The sequence below is a fragment of the Miniopterus schreibersii genome (assembly GCF_964146895.1).
Source record: "Miniopterus schreibersii genome assembly, chromosome: 6".
NCBI lineage: Eukaryota > Metazoa > Chordata > Mammalia > Chiroptera > Miniopteridae > Miniopterus > Miniopterus schreibersii.
In genome coordinates this window covers 3224709-3246012 of record NC_138107.1, presented here as the reverse complement: position 1 = coordinate 3246012, position 21304 = coordinate 3224709, and the positions used below count along the sequence as shown (strand labels likewise).

The 21304-nt window shown below is 49.1% G+C and overlaps 1 protein-coding gene and 1 long non-coding RNA gene across 2 annotated transcripts; both read right to left on the bottom strand.

The window, feature by feature from the left end:
• Window positions 1–6587: 6587 nt before the first annotated feature.
• On the bottom strand, window positions 6588–8202 carry LOC308558836. Its single transcript, XR_013999057.1, has 5 exons — window positions 8080–8202; window positions 7857–7893; window positions 7603–7642; window positions 7034–7217; window positions 6588–6813 (listed from the first exon to the last, which is right to left on the bottom strand). It is a non-coding gene; the product is annotated as an uncharacterized lncRNA (long non-coding RNA).
• Window positions 8203–13366: 5164 nt separating this feature from the next.
• On the bottom strand, window positions 13367–15938 carry HSPA1B (heat shock protein family A (Hsp70) member 1B). Its single transcript, XM_081141004.1, has one exon. The coding sequence runs from the start codon at window positions 15647–15649 to the stop codon at window positions 13724–13726; it is 1926 nt and encodes a 641-aa protein (XP_080997130.1). The 5' UTR covers window positions 15650–15938; the 3' UTR covers window positions 13367–13723.
• Between the last annotated feature and the right edge of the window lie 5366 nt (window positions 15939–21304).

Genomic DNA, 21304 nt, shown 5'->3' with positions numbered 1-21304 from the left:
CACATCCTAATCCCTGTAACCTGTGAATGTTATTTTATACAGAGAAAAGGAGTCTTTGCAGATGTGATTAAATTAAGGATCTTTTTTTAAAATCCTCACCTGAGGACATGCTTGTTGATGTTAGAGAGGGGGAGAGAGAGAGAAACAGACATGACTCGGTTGCCTCCCATAACGCACCCCGACTGGGGACCGAACCCAAAACCTGAGCATGTACCCTGACCGGGAATCAAACTGGAGACCTTTTGGTGCCCAGGACAATACTCAGCCAACTGAACCACACAAGCCAGGGCTATACAGCTGACTCTTGAACAACACAGGGGTTAGTGGCACAGACCCCTCACTCAATCGAAAATCTATGTATAACTTTTTACTGCCCCAAAACTTAACTACTAATAGCCTACTTTGACCTTGCCAATAGCATAAAGTCGATTTTGTATGTTATATGTATTATATACTGTATTCTCACAATAAACTAGAGAAAAGAAAGTGTTACTAAGAAAGTCATAAGAGAAAATACATTTACAGTATTTATTGAAAAAATCTACATATTGGCCCTGGCTGGTTAGCTCAGTTGGTTAGAGTGTCATCCTGACATGCCAAGGTAGCAGGTTCAATCACTGGGCAGGACACATACAAGAAACAGCCAATGAATGCAAAAAGTAAGTGGAATAACAAAGCAGTGTTTCTCTCTCTCTCTAAAATCAATAAATAAGTTTTTTAAACACACACACATACACACAAAATAAGAAAAGAAAAAAAATCTGCATATATGTGGACTCATGCCAGTTTCCAGGGTCAACTATATATATGTAAAATGTATATATGAAATAGATATATTCGCATGATTTATATTTTTGCCGTATTTTCTTTTTGTTTGTTAATCTTCACCCAAGGATATTTTTCCATTGATTTTTAGAGAGAGTGGAAGGGGGTAGGGGAAAGAGAGAAAAAAAAACATTGATGTGAGACACATCAATTAGTTGGGGCCAGGGATCAAAACTGCAACCCAGGTACGTGCCCTTGAACGGGACTAGAACCCGAGACCCTTCAGTGCATGGGCTGACGCTCTACCCACTGAGTCATGCCACCCAGGGCTACCATATTTTCAAATATGGAAATTCTTGGCAACTGTTGGATTTAGGTGGTGGGTATGTGGGTATTCTTTATCTCCCTCCTGGTTTAAATTTCATAATAAAATGCTTACAAAGTAATTATTTATGATATTTGCTCAGTGTCCTTTATGAGAAATCAACCCAGTGTGGAGCAGTCACTTCCTACATTCTGCTAGGAAAGGGGGGTTCCCCACCCAGGGTCGCAGAATCTGCCCAGTTGCAAGGCCCCTTAGGGACAGCTCCCCCCCCCCTTTGTTACCTGACATCAGCATTATACTGGGGATAAGTGGCTGACTTTTCACTCTACACTACATTCTTTAGGATTTAATGGCTTAATGACAGGCAATAGCCAGCCTAGAATGTGACCCACTGCCACCTGAGGGTCACCTGACTGGGGGCAATATAGTTTAACATTTTAAGAGTCAGCAGGTACTTTAACCCTTAGAATAATGTTTCCTTGCTCTTTGGGAAATGGCACAACAATCAAAACACAATCATGAAGTGGGGTGCAAATAGACAAGGAAGTACTACAGTAAGTAAACCAGCCGACGGCCGACTGCTCAGAGCCAGGCGCCTCCACATGCCACTGGGCAGAGCGAAAGATGGTGCCATTGTAACAAAGCAGGTTTGGGCAGCTCCGCGCCAAAACTGTGGAAGGCCTGAGCATCTCACCCCATCCTTCGGGTAACTCCCTTTTCATATTATTCATGTTTTCTCTACTCCACGGTATGGATGATTTCTTCTTCCAATTCACTCATTCTCTATTCAGCTGGTCTGTTATGTAACCTGTTTATTGTGTTTCTCATGTATTTATTTCACTTCTAGAATTCCTACTTACTTCATTTGTTTCTTTTTCAAATCTGCCTTTTTTAAAGTAATGCCTCGCTCCTGCAGTGGATTAAATTCTTTCCCTTATCTCAGACCATCTTCAGCTCCAAGAGTCCTGTTATCAGGTTTTTTACCACTGTTGCGCCTGCAGACTTGTTCCGCGGTTGTGAATAGGCCCATTATTTTTTATTCTGGCTCATCGTGGGAGCAGTTGTCTTCCCAGAGAGCACCAGCTCCAGAGCCTGCAGTGTCCCTGTGGGGTGGCTTAGCTTTTGTTTTGTTCAGCCCTTGGAGATTCACAGGTCCCCAACCATGTTTTCAAGTTATTAAGAAACAGTTCAGCCCTGGCCAGGTAGATCAGTTGGTTGGAGCATCGATCTCTGCAGATATGCTAAAGTTGTGGGTTCGATCCCCAGTTAGGGCACATACAAGAATCACCCAATGAGCCCTGGCCAGTGTGCCTCAGGTGGTTGCTGGTATGATTCCTAGGCAGGGGCACCTGCCAGGGTTGCGGCTCAATCCCCAGTAGAGGGGGTGCAGGGCACAGCCTAGTGATGTTTCCTTCTCCCTCCCTCGTTCCTCCCTTTCTCTAAAATATCAATAAAAATGTATTTTAAAAAAACAACCTATGAATGCATAAATAAGGAGAACAACAAATCAATGTCTCTCTCCCTTTCTATCTCTCTAAAAAAAATAATAATAATATTAAGAAAGAGTTCAGCCCCAGCCAGGCGTGGCTCAGCGGTTGGGCATCCAGGAGATCGCGGTTCGATTCCTGGTCAGGGCACATTCCGGGTTGCGGGTTCGATCCCCAGTCAGGGGCGTGCAGGAAGCAGCCGATCAGTGATGACTCTCATCATTGATGTTTCACTCTCTCCCTCTCCTTTCCTCTCTCTGAAATCAATATATATTTTAAAAAACAAAGTTCAGACACACAAAAATATGAAAAAAATAAATTATATCATGAGCTCCATGGAGCTCCATGTACACCTACCTCCTCGACTGCATCACTCTCCCTACCCAACATCCCCTGGTCTTGTCACAGCCCAGGTAACTATATTGAATTTATTTATTATCTTTATTGTTGAAAGTATTACAGATGTCCCCCTTTTTTCCCCACTGCACCTACTATATTGAATTTAGCAGTTAGAAATCCTACGAGTTTCTTTCTGCTTTTACTATACTAAACTCTAATATATTGTTCAGCTGTAAATGTTTGTGGTTTTTCTTAAGCCAAGAATATTTTTTCCATTGCTTTTTCAGAGAGTGGAAGAGAGACACATCGTGAGAGCGAGACATCCAACGGTTGCCTCCTGCGCACTGCCTGACTGGGGCCAGGGATGGAGCCTGCAACTGAGGCATGTGCCCTTGGCTGCGGGCAGATGCTCTAACCACTGAGTCAAAATGGCCAAGATGTAAATGTTTTTAATTACATACTACATATGCATCCTTCTGTGGTTGCCTTTTTCTTCACATTGTGAGATTAACCCAGTCATACCACCGCTGCATGGGACACACCACTGCCCTGTGGTATTATATTTTATGAATATATGATTTAACCATTTTCCAAACTACCCAAATGTTGCAGAACACAGAACATCTGGATACTTTCCTTTTCTTCAAGGACTTTTGTGTACATTAACCCTGTATATGCATGAGTTTATTTAGGGTGTATTACCAGGAGTGAAAGTGCTGGATTTTAAAAAACTTGCCTCATATTTAAGATATTGCTGAATTGTTTTCCAAAGGAATTGTATAAAGACACATTCCCACAAAGAATGTCCAAAACAGTTTGTAAGTTTCTCGCCTCTAGGATTTACTCACAACCTAAATTACATACATATGCTCCCTTAGCGCAAGTTTGGATCTACCCCACAGGCCAAGGCTAACCCCAGCTGGCAGGAAAACTACTCCCTGAACAGTGACAGCTTCTGGCTTTATGCCTGGTGGCTAGAGCGCAGTGATGTCAGAGGTAGGAGCTAGACTGGGAGGCCCTTGTTGGATGGTCCTTGTAAAGACTGGCTTTGACTCGGATTTTATGAAGCAAGACAAGACCCAAGTCATGACTTGGAAGAAACCCTCTGGCTGCTGTATGGATAGACCACAAAGGCCCAGGGTGGAAGTCAGACCTGTTAGGCTGTTGCCATCGTGTGGGTGCGCTGTCTGGATGAGCCGATGGTGGCTCCCACCGGAGTGGAGCGGCAGGGGGTGTAAGATGCTGTCTGACTTGTTTATAAATTGGACCCAGTATGCGAGAACGAGTCAAGTGGGCTCCAAGGGTTCTGGCCTGAGCAACCGGCAGGGTGGAGGGGTCATCTGGAGAGGATGGCACTGACCAGTTCTTGAGTATTCCCTGGATGAGGCCTGGGTCGAGACAGGTTGTGGCCAAGGCCCAGGAGGCTCACTGTCTGGGTGGCTGAGCTAGCAGGCCAGTCTCTGCTCAGAGTAACTATAGAGAGCTGTGGGGAAATCTGCCCGGTGGGGTGGGAGGCCAGACCGGTTACTTCTACAGTTGCTCCACTTCTAGAACCTGGTGGGGTGAGGAAGGGTGTTTGGGGTAGTTTTATCAAATCATCAACTCTGAGGGGATGCTGTGGGGCTCAAGGATACAGAAGAGCGAAAAGTCATTTGCAAGCCTGGAATAAAGTTCACGTGACCATTTTCGCCATGGCTGTAGCTCAATCCTATATCCCAAACTTGGTATTGGCAGAGGACCCAGGATACCAGCACCCAGGGAAGGACCATACAAAAAGGGCAACAGAACCAAGAGACCCTAGGGATAAGAAATGAAGTTGACCACGTAACAGTGAAGCCAAGGGTGAAGGAAGGGTAAGATACCGACTAGGCTATATAAGCTAATGACTAAGCTATTTGGAACATGATTGTAGCTAATAACCTAAGTAGGGTTTGCTGTGTGCTAGGCGCTGTTTAACAACTCTGTAAGGGTAGGCACCGTTTTATCCATTTACAAATGAGGAACTTGTGAGCGGCTAGTTAACTTAGCCAAAATTACAGCGAAGTGTTGTCTGGCTCCAGAATCTTAACCGGTCCCCAATACTTCCTACGTGATTGTCACCCTAGAAAAATGCACTTATGAAAAAAAGTTGCAGAATTAGAATTAGTTCATATTTATGAAATTCAAGAAGATATAAAACCAAACATAATACCAAGGTGCAGAATAAAAAAACATAAAGGCCAGGGACCCTGGCCAGTGTGGCTGTTGGTTGGGTTGCTGGTCTGATTCAGTCAGGACACATGCCCAGATTGCAGGCTAGTTCTCCAGTAGGGGGCGGCAAGAGGCAGCTGATCCATGTTTCACTCTGGAATAGTTTCTCTTTCTCCCTTTCTCTCCCTCTAAAATCAATAAAAAATCTTAAAGAAGCCACAGTTCAGCTGGGTGGTTTCCTCTGATCAGGAGAGAAAAAGGAAAACTGAGTCAAAGGCAGTTTGCTTCAATTACTGATGTTCTAAAGCTGGGTGATGGCTGGGTACACTGTTGACAAGGAAATTCGAATCCTGGTACTTCCTGTCTGTCTCTGGGCTTGAGCACCCAGAGCCTCTCCCTGGCTGTAAAGTGGACTGGTAACAGACTAGTTTGGTTCTTGCCCAAAGAACATTAGGGAGCCAAGAGGATTTTAATAAAAAATATTACCTATTTTAAGCCACCATGTTTTAGAAAAGATGTTCTTTTTAAACAGGGATAATCCTAAAAGTTTTGGGCCAAAGGCTGAAGCTCAGGGAAAACCTTGATCGGAGAATAGCAAGGTCCTCTAGGAGTAAAAGGGCAATTTCAAGGAGAAAAACTAGCAAAGATTAAGAAAAACAGAAGATGGAATAAAGTCTTTGCTGATCAGTTTAAGTGGTGGGGACCAATTTAGAAATGTTCAGTAGTAAAAGAAATGCAGAAATGCAATTTTTAAAAGATGTATATAGACTGGTGATAAAAGAATCTCTCACATCAATGTCTCTCTGAAAGTCATGGAAAAATATCCTCACTCCTTGGGCGAGGATTAAAAAAAGAATGAACACCGGGAGTGACGACGACCAGCATTACTACCACCCATCTCCTGTAAAACTAACGCACTAAACTCCCCATCCCGACAACCACCAGTAGATTCTTTTAAAATACATCTAGACAACCTATGTTTTCACCAACTCATCAAAAGGCAAATTAGGTGCCTATGTCAGTATTGTTTAATCATTAAAACCCCATGCTTCCAGTACATAATCCTATGGTAGTCAATCCAGAAATCCTTAACATCAATGTTAACCTACGGCACAACCTTAGTTTTGTTCATGTGCCTATAAAGAGATACAGCTAGATGTCAACTGATTAATATTGCTTCACTGGTGGTTACTACCTTCCACATCCCTAAATCTTTTTTTAAAAAAAAAATCTTTATTGATTTCAGAGAGGGGAAGGGAGAGGGAGATAGAAACATCAATGATGAGAGTCATCACTGACTGGCTGCCTCCTGCACGCCCCCAACTCAGGATTGAGCCTGCAACCCGGGCATGTGCCCTGACCAGGAATCGAACTGTGATCTCCTGGATCCTAAGCCAACGCTCAACCACTGAGCCACACCCAGCCAGGCATCCCTAAATCTTTTTGAACCATCTTGTTTTCAGCGAGACCAAAGAATACACTTTATTTGCTTTAATATATTTTATTGGAATCCTTTTGATAAAACCAAGTACTTGTTTAAGACAAAGTAAAGAAGTAAAAGCTAACTGATATTTAAGTGTCCCCAAATTTCTAGGCAGTTTTTTTTCTCTGTTGACAGCTGCTCACACGGGCTAATGATGGAAACGATGTAAGTTCCTCGGATCTGCCCAACACCAGATACAGAGTATCCTTTGTATCAGCAAAACCCTGAAATTTCACAAAAGGAACATGTATTAGAACCATACAGGCAACTGTCATTAGGAACATGAAGCTGGGCAGGCAGGGGAGTTGCCATATGGTGTAACAGGAAGGAGGCATAAGAGTGGATCAGGTGGTTTCCAATATCCTCAGAGAAATGCTCAGAGACTCTAGTCCAACCAGGTCATCACTACCACTCTGGGGCTGGGAGAAAAACCAGCAGACTCACCATAGCAGAAAGAAGGACTGTGGCTCTTCCTGTCATAGCCTGAAGTGGCAGGAACCATTAATTACCTAGGCATCCCAGGCATCTCAACAGCCCTTCTCCAACAGAAGTAACCTCAGGTTTTCAGTCTCCCAGGTGAAAACTCTGTGAAGGGGCACTGCCCCAGGCGGGGCTTCCAGAACTCATGCTTGAAAAAGGAAAACAGGACAACCAATGAGGACAAGCAGAGTTACAGCCCACCCACTGGCTCTTCTCAGAGACCCAAATATCCAGAGTTCCCCAAATGAGTCAGAACTTAACTTTTCACATCAGGACCAGCGTCAGAGACTCTAGTCTGAGAAATCATCATTCCCAATTTAGGGAGACTTGGATTGGGGAAGCCATTCTGGGAAGGGATCTAGTACATTCAAAGACATAGGGATAGGAAAGGAAAGGAGTAGGAAATAAAACTAAAACTGCATAGAATAGCTCCATGGGGGGGCCCAACATGCAGGGGACCTGACAGCAGAAAGAGCATGGGAACAAGGTGGTCTCTGAAAGGTACTTAGAGCGCTCTCACACCTAACACTCACCTTTCCTCAAAAATAACACTCCGGAGGACATCCTAAAGCCCTAATGGAGATATGAAATACGGGAATAAATGGTCAATAAGGGTTCCTGGCCATCAACTTCAACCCAGGTACTAGGGATCCCAGCCCCAGGAGGGAGGCGGTCAGCGCGCTGCGGTGATGGCGTCAGAGAGACCCTCAGAGTCACCTGGAGTCATCATCACCCCCGTCCTACCCCAGGGCGACCGCAGCCACTCCACCTCGCACAAGCCACTCACCCTCCAGGCGCTGCAGACTCGCCCGAGAACCCGGGGCCTGTAAAGAAACCAATGAGTCACCAAAGGCCGGGAGGACTCTCGCCGGCCCCCCATACCCCGGACTGGGTCAGTTCCAAGCAGTGGCGTCACGGAGACGTCAGAAACTCTAGTCTGTAATGGAAATTCATCCTGCTCAGCCCGAGACTGCGCGCCCCCCCTCCCCCCCAGCAGGGCCCCGGAGCACCTGCGGCGGGAAGCGGCGCTCGGCCGGCCGGGGAGCCGCGGCCCGCCGCCGCCCCAGCGTGCAGGGCAGGCTGGCGCCCCATAACACCCCGCGCCGCCAAGCCCCTCCTCGCGCAAAGAGAGCGGCGGCGGCGGGGCCGGCCTATTTATGCCGGCGTGGGGCTGGGGCCTAACGGCGTAGCTGTCTTCTTAAATGCCTGGTTCGACCCGCAACATTTCCCCACTGTTCGTCCAAACAAGAATAAAACTAAGTGAGAAAGAGAGGCCATCAGTGAATGTTTCACACTTTCCGGGGCAAATATGGGGAGATAGTTTGTGAATTTTGAAAAACAAAAAACAGGTGAGCTGACCGGTCAGGCGGGAGAAAGCCCCCGGCGCCGGCCGCCTGCGCGCGCAGCAGAGCGCTCTCCTCGAGGCCCCCCGGCCTCCCGGTGCCTTCTGGTAGGGTCCTGGCGCCTGGCCCCCTTCCGGGCCCTGGCCGCGCGCAGCCTGGGGGTGGTCACTCCCCGGGACTGTCCGTCACGGTGAGCTAGCAAGATCTGAACTCTCGACCCCACTGGAGCCCCACAGACCTGTCAGGCACGTTAGCTTCATATCTTTTTTTAAAACTTTTTTGGTATAATTGACTATAATAAACTGCACATATTTAAAATACATAATTCGATATCTTTATAAACCATTCTAGCCTTTTTAATCTTTTTTAAGCCTCACTAGAGAATATTTTTTCCATTGCTTTTCAGAGAGAGTGAGAGGGAGGGAGAGAAACATCCGTTTGCCTCCCGCAGGGGATGGAGCCTGCACCAGGTACCTGCCCTTCAGTCCACCAGAGGGCGCTCTAACCCCTGGGCCAAACCGGCTGGGCCATTCTCGTCTTTTTAGAAGTGCACACGCTTCAGTATGGTTAAGTATGTTCGCATTGTTGTGTAACTGACCTCCAGAACTTATTCACCTTGCGAACTGAAACTCTACTCACTAAACGACTTGTCTCCCGCCCTCCTTTTTCATGTCCTGTCATGAACCTAGGAGTTGGCCAACAGTGGAGGTGTTGGGTGGCTCTGAACAGCACTAGGTAAGGTAGCGTTGGAAGCAAACCAGTTGGGGTGGGTGGCAGCAGCCAGGCCCTATTCTCCCACAGTCTTCGCTCTCAGAAATCTTCCCTAGTCATTGGCTCTTGGCCCTTAATTTATCAACTTGTATATTTCCCCAAGTCCCACCTAGCTGGACCTTCTGTACCCCCTCATTTATAAATGCAAGTGGTTTATGGCGATGTATGTTGGCATCTTTTTCAGACACGATAGTCAGGAGCTAGGGAAATTCCTTGACAAGGGGAATAAGGGAAACTGAGATAAAATTAAACAAGGCCAAACAATTTGACCTATTTACAGCCAGCTAATATATCACAGGGTTTTATCTTCCCTAAAGACTCTTAGGAGCAAATGGTTTACACATTCCAGACCATCCTAGGGCAGACTGGCCTTGTCCCCAGTCCTTCTTCAATAATATTCTTTAAAAATAGACCTAACCAGAAAATAACCCTGGCCCCTCTCTACACACATTTTGATAAATCAACATACTGAAGGACACACTTGAAAAGCTAACGCATATTTTGTTGAGACCCTCTCCTGAGGCCTCCCCTAGGATTCCCAGCAAGTAAAGAAGAATAAAAAGCATTAAAGCCATTGGACCCAGCGCTTGCGCTCTATGTAGAGCATGCCCACGCCTTGTATCTCTGCTCTTTCTCCGAAACTCTAAAGAGCCCGGCGGGGTGGGGCTCAGCAGTTGAGCATCGACCTAGAATCCAGGAGATTGTGGTTTCGATTCCTGGTCAGGGCACATGCTTGGGTTGCAGGCTCCATCCTCAGTCAGGGGCGTGCAGGATGCAGCCAATCAATGGTGACTCTCTCATCACTGATGTTTCTATCTCTCTCTCCCTCTCTCCTTTCCTCTCTCTGAAATCAATAAAGATATATTTTTTAAAAAAGAAAATAAACTCTAAAGAGCTCTGCAAGACTTGCAACCAGGGGAGCAATGGACAGCAGCAGCTGGTCCCAGGCTTACCCCCTGAACCTGTCTCCAAGACCCCCTTTTCTCTCCTATTACTTCTACCTTAAGCCCTTCCATTGTTTCACTGTCCCCAGCTTTAATAAACATACTATCAATATCACCTGGACTCATGTTGTGAAATCTTTCCTATATGAAGGCAAGAACCCACACATACCAGTGGACTCCAGGCCCTGGCCCCAGACCCTGTCTGGTAACTTTTTAAAAAATTTGAGAGTGAGAAACATCGATTTGTTGTGCCACCTAGTTATGCATTCATCGGTTGATTCTTTCATGTGCCCTGACTGGGAAATCAAACCCAGCCAGGGCCCATCTGGTAACATTTTGAGCAAAAGCCACATATATAACAGGGTGATTTGGGGATTCTGAACCATACAAAATCAGTCTCCTTTTTGAGTCACATGATTTAGGCACAATGAGCATACAGTAAAATTTGGAAGAATGCAATTGTGGCTGCAGGAAATATCCTTTCACTTTCTTCTGCAATTATCTGCCCTATCTTCCCCCAAGTTTTCAGCCTTCCATCAAAAAAATCTCTTCCAAGAATCCTGTGGTAGTCACTTATTTGATACATTTCTCAACTCCTAGGGGCCAACTTCCAACTGTGGCTGATGTTGCAAAGTGATTTTTCTTTTTTAAAAAAAATCTTTATTGATTTCAGAGAGTAAAGGAGAGGGAGATAGAAACATCAATGATAAGAGAGTCATTGATCAAGCCCGCAACCCGGGCATGTGCCCTGACCTGGAATTGAACCCCGATCACCTGGATCCTAGGTCGATGCTCTACTGCTGAGCCACGCCCGCCTGGGCCAAAGTGATTTTTCTTGAAGTTCCAAGATGTCCTAGGTGTACAAGTAGGCAATGCCTTATATTCACTTCCCTAATGAGGGAGTCATTAACTTAATTGGCCCAGCCTCAGTAATTCTCTTTTTTGCTCTATTACACTGTTGCTGGAGATGCTGTTACTAGAGATTTTCCTAACCTCTATCATTGCTGCTGCAGCCAGTAGGTCAACATTTTCAAGGCCTTTCCAGCCTTCAGGGTAACACTCACAGCAATGAACGAACCCCTTACCACCAGCTGCAGCTCCTGGAAGAACAGACACCTGTTGCTCCCCCACCTCTCTGAAAGTACAATCAGGAGTAGCCTCTGGTGCAGTGTTTTCTCAACTTTGGTTGCACATTAGAAAAACCTGGGCAGCTTGAACTCTATACAATGCCTTAGCCCACTCTCAAAGGTTCTAAATTGGCTTGGGGGAGGCCTGGAATATATATATGTATAAATTTTTTGTTAATTCTCACCCGAGGATATTTTTCCCATTGATTTTTAGAGAGAGCGGGAGGGAGGGGAGGAGAGAGAGAGAGAAACATTGAAGTGAGAGAGACACATCAATGGGTTGTCTCCCTCACTTGCCTTAACTGGGCAAGGGATCACATGAGCAACCCAGGTACTTACCCTTGACCAGGAATCAAACCTGTGACCCTTTGGCCCATGGGCCGACACTCTAACCACTGAGGGACACCAGCCAGAGCTCTATATATTTTTTTCTAGTCTTCCCAAATGATTTTTTTAAAATCCTCACCAGGGGATATTTTTTTCCATTGCTTTTCATAGAGAGTGGAAGGGAGAGAGAAACATCGATGTGAGAGAAACACGTCAACAGGTTGCCTCCTGCAAGTGCCTGAACCAGGGCTGGGATGGAGCCTGCAACAGAGGTATGTACCCTTGGCCGGAATTGAACCCAGGACACTCCCCTCTGAGGGCTAATGCTCTAACCACTGAGCCACATTGGCTAGGGCCCAAATGATTTTAATAATGCCACTAGGTTGAAGAACCATAACTTGAATGGCTTCAAGCTAAAGGATATATTCCCTATACTGCACTTAGTATAGTCTGTTATCATACACTAAATTATACATTACCTATCTTGTGTATAGAACAGGCCTTTGAGAAGTGGCCCAGTTACCAATGGAATCTTACTATACTCCTTTTCCTTTACAAGCTTTCAAGAAGGGCTTCCTGTAAATTGCTATCCCTAAAATGTTTTATTTCCCCAGGGAGTAATTTATTGAAAGATATAACATGGAATTTTAATTTTGTCTGACTTTGGAGTAGGTATTTCCAGACTGTTTTGGCAGGAAGGAGGCTGGAATTCTCTCAGACCAGAGGAGGGGTGCAGGAGACCTAACTGCTGGGCAGGGAGAACCCCTGCGGAAGTTCCCTCCTCGCCCCAGCTCGAGGCTGTAGTTTGTATCTTCCCCTTTCCGCATTACAGTTCCTGTCACTTTACAGTGCTATTCTCTTGCAGTTGCCCGGAAAAAGGACAAAGAAGGTGCTGGTTAAAACGGGTAGAAACACTGCTTAGAGCCAGATGTGAACAGCCCAATGCCAGCAGTGTCCAGGCAGTTTGCAAACACCCGGCCCCCAACCCATCACTTGTGCTAATTTGGCCCTGAAAGTAGTTGATATGACCACCTCCATAGGCTCATCTATAAAAAAGCTTTGGAATACCTTACGTGTAGAGGGTGATGAGAGTGCCTGAGGATTACAGGAGCAACTCAAACCACCTAGTACAGTGCCTGTCCCCACCCCTCTCTATGGCCATGCCCCCAAAATGAGTTATCTCACTCTTCCAGAATCTCACTTGGATAACTGCAGCTGGGTGACCATGGCTGAAAGTGTCTCAAGTCTATAGTGCAATTCTGCTCAAAATGAACTTAGAACTTTGGAAGTGAGGCCATTTGGACAAAATAAAAGGAGGCAACCAAAACTGAGAGAATAATTGCATTGATCACCAGAGCCAGAGTGTGAATCTGCAGCTCGTTTTTGCTGTTTTGTCCACCCCCAAATGTATTTACTGTATAACCTAAACAAAAGATTGGAAGACTGACAGGTCAAAAGTGGATACTGAAGAGCTCTGTCCACATGAGTGCAAATGAGGAACCATAAACCCTCTGAACACAGCCGTTAAACCCATACCAACCTCTCCTCCCCAAACCCCTTTTTCTCTAAAGCCCCATCCCAATCAAAATAGTCACCTAGAATTTTTGTTTTCTAACACGGATGTCATTTACCACCTAGAACTAAGTCCTCCCCCCCCCCCAAAATAGCCATAGCCATTGGCTTCTAATATGTGGACCTCTCTTCAGAAGCATTGTCCCTTTTGCCGTCTATGGAATGGAGACATTTCAGAAAAGTCCATTAACCTCCCAAACAAACACAGGCACACATTATTAACATTTTACTTTATTTTTCATCCTTAACAAATTATAAAAAACAAAATACATCCCATGAGTTTTGGTGTTTACAAAGCCCCCCCCTAAAACAGGACAGAAGCTGGCAGTGTTGACTCATTTAAGAGAGAAAAAAGACACCCTAGAGAACAACATTACATTACATGCAAAGAATTCTACAGAACACATTGGTTATAGCAAGAAGAAATAAAGACAATCAAGTTAATCAGGTTAACCTAACTTTTAGATGGAACTGAAACAGTACAGAACTGAAACTATATATATAGCAACAGCAGGAATCTTGGGTCCCCTCTGTCTCAGAGACAAATATGGAAAAAATAAGGTAGGGCCCCTAATCCACCTCCTCGATGGTGGGGCCTGAGCCGGACCCCCCCTTGGGGGCCTGAGCCCCAAAGCCCCCCGCCCCCGGGCCGCCCGCCCCCTGGTACAGTCCGCTGATGATGGGGTTACACACCTGCTCCAGCTCCTTCCTCTTGTGCTCAAACTCCTCCTTCTCCGCCAGGGTGTTGGAGTCCAGCCAGGAAATGACCTCCTGGCACTTGTCCAGCACCTTCTTCTTGTCGGCCTCGCTGAGCTTGCCCCGCAGCCCCTCGTCCTCCACGGCGCTCTTCATGTTGAAGGCGTACGACTCCAGCGCGTTCTTGGCCGACACCCTCTCGCGCTGCACCTCGTCCTCCGCCTTGTACCTCTCGGCCTCCTGCACCATGCGCTCGATCTCCTCCTTGCTCAGGCGGCCCTTGTCGTTGGTGATGGTGATCTTGTTGGCCTTGCCGGTGCTCTTGTCCGTGGCTGTGACGTTCAGGATGCCATTGGCGTCGATGTCAAAGGTCACCTCGATCTGCGGCACGCCTCGGGGGGCCGGGGGGATGCCGCTCAGCTCGAAGCGCCCCAGCAGGTTGTTGTCCCTCGTCATGGCCCTCTCGCCCTCGTACACCTGGATCAGCACCCCCGGCTGGTTGTCCGAGTAGGTGGTGAAGATCTGCGTCTGCTTGGTGGGGATGGTGGAGTTGCGCTTGATCAGAGCCGTCATCACGCCCCCGGCCGTCTCCAGCCCCAAGGACAGGGGAGCCACGTCCAGCAGCAGCAGGTCCTGCACGTTCTCAGACTTGTCCCCCATCAGGATGGCTGCCTGCACCGCCGCCCCGTAGGCCACTGCCTCGTCGGGGTTGATGCTCTTGTTGAGGTCGCGCCCGTTGAAGAAGTCCTGCAGCAGCTTCTGCACCTTGGGGATGCGGGTGGAGCCCCCCACCAGGACCAGGTCGTGGATCTGGGCCTTGTCCAGCTTGGCGTCGCGCAGGGCCTTCTCCACGGGCTCCAGGGTGCCCCGGAACAGGTCGGAGCACAGCTCCTCGAACCGCGCCCTGGTGATGGACGTGTAGAAGTCGATGCCCTCGAACAGGGAGTCGATCTCCAGGCTGGCCTGCGTGCTGGACGACAGGGTCCTCTTGGCCCTCTCGCAGGCGGTGCGCAGCCGCCTCACGGCTCGCTTGTTCTGGCTGATGTCCTTCTTGTGCTTGCGCTTGAACTCCTCCACGAAGTGGCTCACCAGCCTGTTGTCAAAGTCCTCCCCTCCCAGGTGGGTGTCCCCCGCCGTGGCCTTCACCTCGAAGATGCCGTCGTCGATGGTCAGGATGGACACGTCGAAGGTGCCCCCGCCCAGGTCGAAGATGAGCACGTTGCGCTCCCCCTTGCCCGTCCTGTCCAGGCCGTAGGCGATGGCGGCCGCCGTGGGCTCGTTGATGATCCTCAGCACGTTCAGCCCCGCGATCACCCCCGCGTCCTTGGTGGCCTGGCGCTGCGAGTCGTTGAAGTAGGCCGGCACGGTGATCACCGCGTTGGTCACCGCGTAGCCCAGGTACGCCTCGGCGATCTCCTTCATCTTGGTCAGCACCATGGACGAGATCTCCTCGGGGTAGAACGCCTTGGTCTCCCCTTTGTAGCTCACCTGCACCTTGGGCTTGTCCCCGTCACTGATCACCTGGAAAGGCCAGTGCTTCATGTCCGACTGCACCACCGAGTCGCCGAACTTGCGGCCGATCAGCCGCTTGGCGTCGAACACGGTGTTCTGCGGGTTCAGCGCCACCTGGTTCTTGGCCGCGTCGCCGATGAGCCGCTCGGTGTCGGTGAAGGCCACGTAGCTGGGGGTGGTGCGGTTGCCCTGGTCGTTGGCGATGATCTCCACCTTGCCGTGCTGGAACACCCCCACGCACGAGTAGGTGGTGCCCAGGTCGATGCCGATGGCCGTGGTTTTAGCCATGCCGGCGCCCTGCTCTCTCGCACCGCGCCGAGGTTCGGGCCTTTTCCGAAAGCGGCGGTCGGGGTCCGCGACCAGCGGCTCGGTCTTTTCCGAGACGGGAAACTGCACGCCGGGGCCGCAGAGGCTCGTCCGCGGGGCTGCGGGGCCGCGGGGCTGCGCGGGGCGGGCTCAGGAACGCGGGGCAGGGGCGCTGCACTCGCCGGCTCGTCTCCGCGGGCTCGCCGTTGCCCCGCGGCCGCCGGCTCCGGGCTTATCACCCTTCGGCGAGCCCCGCCTCCCCGCTCGCCCAATCCCCGAGCTCGGCCGGCGGCGGGTCGGGAACATTCCGGGGGCTTCGCGGGCGTCCTGCCCCCGGCTCTCTCGGGCCAATCAGCGCCCGGGTGCCGCCCCTCCCAGAACTCTCCAGACTCTTCTGGGCTCAGGGGCGGGACTGGGGCCGGAGGGGAGGGGGAGCGGTGCTGGAAGTGGGGGTGCGCCCTCGGGCCGCCCAGTGCCTGCTGCCCCGCGCTGCTGGCCGCGGCCACCTGGTGGAGACTGACCCGAGGGGTCTGCTCCTGGCTCCTGCGTAGGTGCAGGCCGGCGAGGGTGGGTCTCCAACTCGTTTAAGATTGAAAAGTTCCCGAGTCTCCTGCAGAGCGTGGGGTATGTGTGGGCCAAAGAGTCCCTGATGGGACCTTGGCGCTGGGGAACGGGGCGCGTTCGGGCCTGTCCGCCAGGGTCCCCGCAGCCCCGGCTGCCTGAGGGTTGCCTTGGCGGCCCCGGTGATTCCCAGTTTATTTGTAAAATGGGAAGCAGAGAGAGAGCGCGCAGTATAGTTTTTGACATGTTTAAGCTACACGGGATATCTGGGGACGGGTGAATCTGTATTTTTCAAAAGAAAAGTAATTAGGTAAACAGGCGTGTTTTTTTTTTCCCCTGCAAAAAGCTTTATTGTTTCCATTTGGTCCAATTCATGGGAGAGGGCTCAGGCAGTTCTTAAATTGGGAGAAGGAACGTGCTCGGTGCCGGGAAGGAAGAGGCGGGGTGGGGCGGGTGGGGCGGGTGGGGCGGGTGGGGGAGGGGTGGGAGAAGAGGGGGTGAGGAGGGGAGGGCGAGGGGAGGGCCCTGCGAGTCCGCGGCTCCGCGGCCCACGCCTACTCTCCGCCTGTGCCCGGAGTGGACTCCCGCATGAGGAAGAAGGACGTTCTCCAGGACCGCGGCCTGCCTGCCTCTAGGCTGTCCCTCCCCTCCTCCTGCCCAGCCCGGCGCCGGCCTGCTGCTGCTCGGCGTCCCGACCTCGGCCCTAGGCCCTGCCCCGATGCCCCTGAGCCCTCCACCCATTTTAAATGAAGGGACTGGGTGGGCGAGCCCGCCGGGCAGGGCCGGGGTGCTCGGCCCCCTTGGGCAGCGCCTCCCCGGCTGCTGGGCAGGTGCCAGGCGGGAAGTCACGCTGAAGGTGGGAGGGCTGGGCGGGACCGAGGTTCTCGGTCCAGCGCTTCTAAAACTTGGGGTTATTTGCGGTGCACCCGCTCGGTTATTTTATCCTGCATTCCAACTCACTGCGCGTTAACCTCCCTCCTGTTTTGAAGACGGTCACATTTGGTCATTTATTTTGGCCTTTTTCCTTCATTCCTTTGGGCAGCAAGACCCCTTGTTAGGTGCCAGGAATGAAGATGTGAGGGACATCAAAGCAAAAGTAAGCGGTTCACACACCCCGGGGAAAGACCTGCTGCTATATCCGCGTCTTTTTTTTTTTTTTAATCCTCGCCCAAGGTTCAGATTTTTAGAGAGAGAGGAAGGGGGAGAGAAGCACCAGTTGTCTCCCCGCGACTGGGGATCCAACCAGAAACCTAGGTATGTGCCCTAGAAACCTAGGTACTGAACCCGAAACCTTTTGATGTATGGGAGGACACTCCAACCAGCCCAGCCACCCGTACAGGGAATATCCACATGTCTTTTTTTAATTGAATTTATGGGGGTTACATTGGCTAATAAAGTTATATAGGTTTCAAGTGTATAATTCTATAATACCTCATTTGTATATTGTGTGTTCACCCAAAGTCAAGTCTCCTTCCCTCACCATTTATCTCCCCTTCACCCTCTTCTGTCAGCCCCATCCCTCATATGTACATGTTTTCTTGAGCACAGCACAGAAAACCTGAGTACACAAGTGGGAGGCAGGGTTTTTTTGGTTTTTTTTAATCCTCCCCCCCACCAGGGGCAACAAAGGTACATGCTCTTGGCAGGAATCAAACTTGGGACCCTTGGGTCCAGGGGCCGGAGCACTAACCACGGAGAAAACCAGCTATGATGGGAGGAGGCAGTTTTTAATGAAGGGAAGGAATGCTGCTTTTGAACACCTTGCTCACCTGGCCAGGCGTGGCTCAGCGGTTGAGCCTGGACCTAGGATCCAGGCGATGGGTGTTTGATTCCCGGTCAGGGCACATGCCCGGCTTGTGGGCTGCAGCTGATCAATGACTCTCTCATTGATGTTTCTGTCTCCCCCTCTCTCTCTCCTTTCCTCTCTCTGAAATCAATAAAGATATATTTTTTTAAAAATAAAAAACACCTTGCTCAATCGGCATTTTACACATACAGCCACCATCAAAACACCTCTTACTGGCCTTGGCTGTTTGGGCTCAGTGGTTAGAGCATCAGCCTGTGGACTGAAGGGTCTAGGGTTTGATTCCAGCCGAGGGTACATGCCTTGGTTGCAGGCTCCATCCCTGGCCCCTGTCGAGGCGCTTGCTGGAGGCAGCTAATCGATGTGGCATCGAAGTTTGTCTCTCCGTTTCATTCTGTCTGAAAAGCAAAGGAAAAAAGTATCCTTGGGCCTGGCCAGCGTGGCATGGCTCAGAGGTTGAGCATCTACCTGTGATCCAGGAGATGGAGGTTCGAATCCTGGTCAGGGCACATGCCTGGGTTTCGGGTTTGATCTCCAGTAGGGGGTGTGCAGGAGGCAGCCAATCAATGTTTCTATCTCTCCCTCCCCATTCTCTCTCTAAAAAATCAAAAACATTTTAAAAAAGAATAAACCAATGAATGCATAAGTAAGCGGAACAACAAATTGATGTTTCTCCTTTCCTCTCTAAAAATCAATAAGCCCGGCAGGGCATGGCTCAGCGGTCGAGCATCGACCTAGGATCTAGGCGATCAGGGTTCAATTCCCAGTCAGGGCACATGCCAGGTTGTGGGCTCGATCCCCGGTCGGGGGAGTGCAGGAGGCAGCCGATCAATGACTCTCATCATTGATGTTTCTCTCTCTCTCCCTCTCCTTTCCTCTGAAATCAATAAAGATATATTTTTTAAAATAATAAAAATATCTCTGTGGATTGGCCTGGAAACCTAAACATCTATATTTGTTTTCCATTTCCTGACAAGAGAGTCTCCCTAATTTTTGCTTTTCTTTACACACTGATGCTTCCCAAGTCAGAAACCCAGTCACAGGTTTAATTGGTGTTTAAGGTGACTATAAGGACCCCAAGAAGTTTTCCAGAACTTTAACTTGATTAATATGGGGTTAGGTTTGTGATGTAAGAAATGTCCAAACCTGTGGAGAATTTTTATTTGAACCAAACTGACGACATATGCTGGGGAGCAAGATCTCAAATGCTCTGGAGAATGGCAATTTTGCAGCATATTTTATACATTAGAATCAAAGGAGAATACCAAAGGAAGATGCCCATTGGTGGTACGTTAAGGAGGCAGGAGAAAGCATGGTTTGGAGGTAATCTCTAGGATTTGATAAAAGGCAAAATGGAACTTCGGGTGGGGAACACAATATAATATACAGATGATATATAATAGAATTGTACACCTGTAACCTATATACTTTTATTAACCAATGCCACCTCAATGCAATTTTAAAAAGGCAAAATGGAGAAACATATACTTTTACATTGGTGGGTACAGGACAGTTAATAACATTTACAGCACAGAGATGATATCAGGAAACAAGAAAACAATGCGGGGTTCTGTGGTCTCATGCTGCAGTGGTCTTGTGCTCTGATACTGGGGGTCTTCAAGGGGTGGGAAAAGAAAATGGACATTTCAAAGGTATGTTATCTTAGATGTATAAGAACAATGGACAGAGCTCACTTAAGGTAAAGATTGACGTTTGCTAAGGAAGCTATAGGCCTGAGACATGACTACCTGCTATGACCTGCCCAGTTAAGAATCTGTGATCACGCCATCTGTGTGGTTATTTTTAGTCACTGAGCTTGTCAGGCCTGCCATGGGCACTCCCCTGAGTTTGTCAGAATTACTGCATAGCTCCCTTTTTCGCTCACAGTTTTTTATCAGGTTTGGTGCTTGGAAGGAACAAGACTCAGGTTCTCCAAGCTGGATGGGCTGTCAGGTACCTTTAAGGGTGGGGGACTGGAGAGGGAGGACCCAGAGCTGGCTGCCTGCGCAGGAAGTGTGAGGGAGGTAGGCCTTTCTCAGTAGTTGCAAGATTTTTTTCTTCTCTCCTTTTTCCTATTGTTTCTTAATAGTACCATTTCTCTTCCATTTTATTCACTTTAAAAAATGGTATATAACTAAGTTTATCCAGAACTAGCAAAAGAAATAACTGATATGAAACCTAGAGGCAAGCATTTTTAACAATCAAATAGCAAAGACTTCAATGATCTGGGAACCATGTGGATTTCCAGCAGCCTGGGGGGAAAAACCTGGGGAAGGGAAGACCTGGGTTTGCTTCTGAACTCTACTTCCTTGTTGAAGTGTTTTTTGTTTTTTTTAAATAACAATGAAGTACTTATAATTACACAAGTCTCTAGGTCTCTAAAATAGAATGAACGTTCCTGTTTCATAGGATGGCAGCAATGGGATTGATAGGATTACAAGGCCTTAGTTTAGTGCCTGTGACATAGTGTTCAAAAGTTGCTGCCTCCTCCCTTTTATTGGTGGTCCCCGTATTCTCGTGTCTGACCTCTCAATCACAAGGCTGGGGACTACTACCAGGACTATGGCATTACTTTTGGTTTATTATAGGAACGCTCTTAAGCTATCTAGGCAGAGGACATTCAGCCACACCTTTTCACTTTCAGAGATGAGCACAAAGGATCAGAGGTTCAGCGGCTTGGTCTGGTCCTACAGACAGGTAATTACAGAACTAGTGACTGAATTTAGGCTGCTCATACTCCCTGTTTGGAACCCTCCCAATTCTGGCACATTGGCCCAATGGCTTCCTTCTCTAAAAATGGCCATAAAAGAAGGGAGTGAAAGTGAACATTAGACACCTGCGCATTAGGGGTACCATGCGGGTATGTGACCGGCCAGGTCTCCCCTCCTGCTGCGGTCTGACTCCCGACCACCCATCCCCCAGCAGCTCCCCCCTTCCAGCTTCTCCCAGCCCCGCCTCCCCCTGCACCTCCACAACACACTGATCCGCCAGAGGGGAAAGGACTGGGCGCGGGCTGGCCCAGGGCCCACAAAATCTTCTGGAAAGTAAATGTAGAGCGGTGACTCAGCCTGACGTTTTAGGGTGGGGTTGCGGGTAGGAGTCTTGGGTGGCGCAGTTCGTTTACTGAGGCGCGTCCTACGAGTCAGCCGCCGCCTCGGAGACCAGAAAACTCCAGAAGCTTCCGGGCACAGCCCGAAACCAGCCGGGAGCCGCAGCGGGGCTCCCCGACCCGGCGGGAGTGGGCGGGGCCTGGCGGCGGGGCGGGGCGGGGC